The 5,643-nt window shown below is 36.4% G+C and overlaps 1 protein-coding gene across 1 annotated transcript in view; it reads right to left on the bottom strand.

The window, feature by feature from the left end:
- Positions 1–2,133: 2,133 nt before the first annotated feature.
- BBS9 (Bardet-Biedl syndrome 9) overlaps positions 2,134–5,643 on the bottom strand; it is a 204,769-nt gene continuing 201,259 nt past the window's right edge. Inside the window, exons 22-23 of the mRNA XM_009332416.1 lie at positions 2,899–3,009; positions 2,134–2,159 (exon numbers count right to left, since the gene is read on the bottom strand). Of these exons, the coding sequence (XP_009330691.1) occupies positions 2,134–2,159; positions 2,899–3,009 (137 nt within the window). The remainder of the gene's footprint in view (positions 2,160–2,898; positions 3,010–5,643) is intronic.

Below are 5,643 nucleotides of genomic sequence, written 5' to 3'. Positions count from 1 at the left end.
AAGACCTTTGCGAATCAGGTCTTACACTTCTTTTCAGTAGATAAGGCACTTTATTCTGCTTTGTGTTTCTACTTCTACAATTGTACTTTTGAGAACTGCTTCAGTTTTGTCCTAATCAGCACACTGTATCAGTGGGAGAAATCAGAGCTTACCCTTTGTTCTGATATAGAAATACATGTGCTCCCATTAAGGCAACTTCATTACTCTTTTTTTTTTTTTTTGCACTACATTGTGTATAACTGTTAATAGAATCCAACCTGTACAAAATCCTGTTGCTAAGATTTGGTCTGGCACCAGATGGAGCAAGTATGTAACTACATGTCTCACTCCGTTTCAATGGATGGTAGTCCACCACATTCAGCTGAAGTTCTCCCATAACCTATAGAATCCTTTGGAATATTCTAACTTGATCAGCTCATTTTATTCCTTTGATTTCCATCTTCCTCTGTGAATGCAATTTGTTACTAGACATGTTTCTCTTCAGGTTTCCTACACAGGGATATCAGCCATTGTGACCATGTTCATACTAAACTACAGCTGAAGAGACCCTGTTTTTTCTCTCCTGTTTTGAGCTATTTGGTGTTGTAGCCTCAATCTATTTTTTATCTATTTAAACCTCTATCATTAAACTCTGGGAATTTTTTGGTAAAGAACATTAAGAAGCTTAGTCATGGCATATCAGTTCAGCTGATACAGCTCAATGAAAAATATTAGCTAAACACAGAAACCTCTCTAAAGCCAGTATAATTTTGCATTGCCATTAAACTACCCCTGTAAGCTAGAGATATGAATAACAAAAGCCATCTACAAGAAGAAAAGAAAAACGCTCAGCTTATAATCAAAATCTATCTTGAACTCCCTCAGGAAATGGAGGGAAATGTATCAAGAAGAAGAATTTTTACTCTACTTTGTCCCTTTTTCTCTTATTGACTGGACATAGTTAAATTAAATGCAAACTCATAAAAAAAGATACATAGGACACAACAAATATTCTTTGAGGGCTCACTGTAATCACCATGGTCTTGCTGCAGTCTCTAGTGCCTGAGCAAGAACTCAGGCCAAAAATATCATGTACAGAAAAACATTGCAATGCTGTGATTTCATGCCTAGTGTTACCTTATGGTTTAAGTAGGTCCCTTGGCTCTTACACTTGTAGCAATTAGAATTTCCAGACAGCTCAGTGGCAGATATTCTAGGCGCTCTCTATATTGCAGCACCAACTGGCAGATGGCAGTCAATTCTTACCGTGAATGAATTAAATTCACTGGTATAACACATGGCTGTGAACCTAAAGACTTTTTTAAAGCTTTCAGAGTTTTCATTCTGCCTTTTATAGTTACAAAGCAACAACAGCCAACTACGTGATGTAAGTCTCAATTTTTATCAGGGGCTAAGACTTACAGTAGGATATGCAGGTCCCCATGCTGCTGTTTCTGGATCTCATGAATACGCTTTTACACTTTTCCTCTCGTGCTAGTCTCTTCAGCAATAAGGTTATTTAAACATAGCAGAACACTATCTACTGAAGAACAAATATGTGCTTGATCAGAAGAATGGAGCATCAAAGAAGAGGGATTGCCTGCCATATGTTCTTGATTTATTGGTCTAGTTGCCTGAAGTTGGAATTTTATCAGGATTGTATCCTACATCAGAGAGACAATATACTTTTCCATTACCAGGAGGGTACTTAATATATCCAGATGACAAAGGTTAAACTATACGTATGTCAACTTCGACAGCTTCCCGTCTTCTTATGACCTGAAGTCCATGAGGACTGGAAGCAATTAGCACTCTAGAAAAATCAGAGCTCTAGGCCTTCAGTGGATTTTTCAGGTCGTTTTTGTGAGCAGATACTCAGTCTGGAGTTTTAAGCTACACTGTGGCATTATTATACATTGCTGTATTAGATAACCTTCTTCCCTGCCCACTACTAAAAATTTGCTAATGAAAATTCTGCTATTGCAATTAACTATATATTCCAACTCCCTGCCTGTCTGTGTAACAGTTAGCTGGGCAAACAAGCAGCTGAATGCACTTTAAACATGCAATTAACTGTTTTTTGCAGATGTATAAGGACTTTCTGTATATTTCTGACTATTGTTGGTTGCAACCTCTAAGCTGCTCTTCTTAACTTCAATGCCCATCTATAATGAACACATCTGATTTACAAACAACATTCAAATACATTTAAAAATAAGTATTGCAGGACAATATCAGACAATGAGGGGGGAAAGAGGAGTGAAGGTACAACTTAGTAAACAAAATGGGAAATAGCTGCAGTCAAAGCCTGAGAGCTTACCAGGCACTTTGTTAAACTGCAATGCACTACTTTACAGTGCTGCTTTTAAAATATGTTAACACTATATCACAGTTCCCGGCAGCATGAAGTATTTCCAGAAAATGTGTCATCACTGTATGCAGCATATTTTATAGCCAGTATAATTTCATTTGATTATATCCAATAACATTTTTCTGAAATTCTAGGAAGTCTCCCCACAAAAGATAAGACCATATTTTAATCAGCTGGCACAAAGTCTAATCACCACACTGCAGAAAAAAAAGCCCTTATTACACCAAAATGTCCTCAGTTTTATTTTGCTTCTGTGGAAGAGGTCGTGAATAAAACCTGCAAGAATCTCATTCAAGTATTATGTAGCACAAAACCTTTCAACTGTGAAGTTATTTAATTCCAAGACTGATCTCTACAGTTTAAGTATTCTTGATAGAAGAAGCTGAATAAACTCAGAATCCTACATATGGTACTATTATCGCAAGAAAAATTGAAAATTATGCTAACAAAGCCTGAAATATATGCCATTTGTTTCATATGTCCACAAGCGTTCTGAAAAGACGAGCTGTACGCCTCTAAGTAAAACAACATAATTTTCCTTTTCTTACCAGGCTTGGATTTCTGCTTTGCGATCTGCCCATGACTGGGAAACGTTGCTGTGGAGCCCGGTATAACCGTTCTTTCCTCTAAATCAGACTCTGGGATTGTAGTACAGCCACCTAGTTGAAAATGGAAGAACCTTAATGTGGTGTTTATGTAACAAAACAAATTCACCAGTCTGTAATTAAGGAAAAGAGGTGATAAATTAGCCAACAGGAACATATAAAACTAAAATAGTCTTTACTTTCACTTCACAGAAATGTTTGGTAAAAAAAAACTATTACCATTGTTTAGAAGGCTGATTATGTCTTAATGACTCCTCTCTATTACTTATGCTCGTTTGAAAAAAGTTTGAATGTATTAAGACCACAGAATATGTAAAACTGGTTCCACATAAAAGATGGAAATAACGTGATTTGTGTTAAAGATCAGATTACTGGGAGCTAGTTTTGTAATAAAAGTAATTAAGTGTGAATGAAATAACTTTACAAACTCAACAAACCTTATGAAGATTGTTAGCTTGCCACAGAGAATTACATGATGATATTTTTTGGATGGGCTATTAAATACAGTATTTTTATTACTTAGTGCTAGAGATATGGAAACACAGGGGCACTTTCACCATCCAATAACACACTGCACTGGCAATGGCTTATGCAAGTGATTTTAGGATGCATGGCATAATAAATACTGTTTATTTTGCTATATTGCTTTCTGAGTAGTTCATTAGAGAACACAATGATTTATAGCTTTCTCTTCAAACATGTTTAAATGTCTATGTTTAAAATATGAAGAGAGGGATAATCTAGTAGTAGTATCACCTGAAGATAGCTGCAGTAGCTTGCAGTGGAATAGGTTGATGTAAATTTATTTCGAAACAGCTGTGATTAGGACCTTGGAGGATGTGCCACTATTCCACAGCAAAAACTGGGCCTTACAGTAAGTGCATTGCCAACGACAGAGTACACAGCTGAGCTGCACCTCTTTCTCATAGCCCTCCCAGGATCACCACTAGCAAGCAAACAAATCCACGTACTTATCTATTGTGTTCTGAAAACACGTGTTTATAAACAGCACATCAACTCCTAATGGAGCGCACAGACTTTTCACCTTCATGTCAGAGTTGTTCCATGTTGAAAAGAAATGTTCTACTCCAGGCCCCATAACCGGTGCATCCAATTTGCGGCAACACAGGCTATTCTCTCCTTACAAACTAAATGAGTAAAACAGTTAAAAATAAGGTTGCATTCCCAAGTAGGAGAGCTGCAGTTTCCCCAGCAGTTTCAGAAGCACTGGCAAAGCAATGCACGATGTCCTGCAGAAATGTACCACACTGCCCAGCTAGGGTAAAGCACGGCAGCTCCAGTGAATCCTGTGAAAACACTCATTTCTAACAGATGAAGAACTGGTACAGCATCCTTTGTTCCTAAGAAAGAGGAAAGACACACGCTACTATATTCCAGATACAGCCTGACAAGAAAGTATAGGATGCATCATGGGTTTTATGTTTGATTTAGAGCAAGCAATTTTTTTCAGTTAGAAAGGAAGGTTAGGCGTGAACGTGCCAGCAATGTGCAGACTTATGACCCATGACAGCTTCAGATATTTAGGATACCTGCTATGAAACTGAAGGAGAAAATGGGAAATTAGAAAAATATCTTCATGTTAAAACACTGTAACACTGGGGAAATGTCTGACATTGCATTAAACATAAATGTACCTACACCCTAAATGAAAATAAGTATCAGTAAACTAATACTTCTGTTCCCATTTGCAAATTGTGACTAAAATGTAAACTATGAGATTTGATGAAATGGAAACCACTGCTTTAAAAGTCAATTTAGATTATTTTTCATTCTTATTCTTCAGATAAAATCTACCCTATTAAACAGTAATCTGTAAATACAGGATACAAAATTAAGGTTTCTTGCACAAAAGAACTATTAAGAATGGCATCATACATTTTAAAAGGTTTTATAACATTTTCTAACAGCATGAGTGAAAACTCACCAAGTCAATTAGCATCTCTTGAATTTCTACATGGAAATAAAAGAACTTTTACAACGTTCATTCTAAAACCTGAAATACAGTAACTTACATAGCCTTGAGAATTGATGGCTTTTGATGCCAGAATACTTCATTAGTCATCAACGCTGATAGTAACTGAATAACAGTCGGAAAAGGTCTATTTGCCCTGAGGTACAACACACTACTTGCTGAAAGGAAGCAAGACTTCCTGCTCTTGATTTTGACGCAAGGGATTTGTTAAGGTTTACTTGTCATGTGATACTATCAGAAGTTATTAAATTAAATGCAAAATTCACTTCTTCCATAACTATTTTCTTGACAGAGAATGGTGAGGACTGAAATGTTACCAGTGATAGACTATTTTACATAAAAAGAAAATGTAGACAGAATACACAGAGCAATAGTATCAGCATCAATATTAAGAGTAGTAATTATTTCTTACTTCTGCAAGGGTACTAGTAACTGTTCCCTATGAACTGTTTTTTAAATACTATTGTTTCATAAAGGCATTCCATGTGCTTTTTAAGAGCACTGTTCTCAGTGGGGCAGGATTTCAACAGGACTCTTGTGCCAATAATTATTTAAATGCATGACCAGACAAGAAAGCAATATAATAGTGATATTTTTACTCTTTTGAGGCAATGAGGCTTACATGTCAACGTCTTTGTGCCCCCACATTTCTATCTTACCCTTCTAATACCAGTATTACCTTCTAACTGAACTAC

The sequence above is a fragment of the Pygoscelis adeliae genome, unplaced genomic scaffold (genome assembly GCF_000699105.1).
Source record: "Pygoscelis adeliae isolate BGI_AS28 unplaced genomic scaffold, ASM69910v1 Scaffold58, whole genome shotgun sequence".
NCBI lineage: Eukaryota > Metazoa > Chordata > Aves > Sphenisciformes > Spheniscidae > Pygoscelis > Pygoscelis adeliae.
This window is presented reverse-complemented; position numbering and strand designations above follow the sequence as displayed.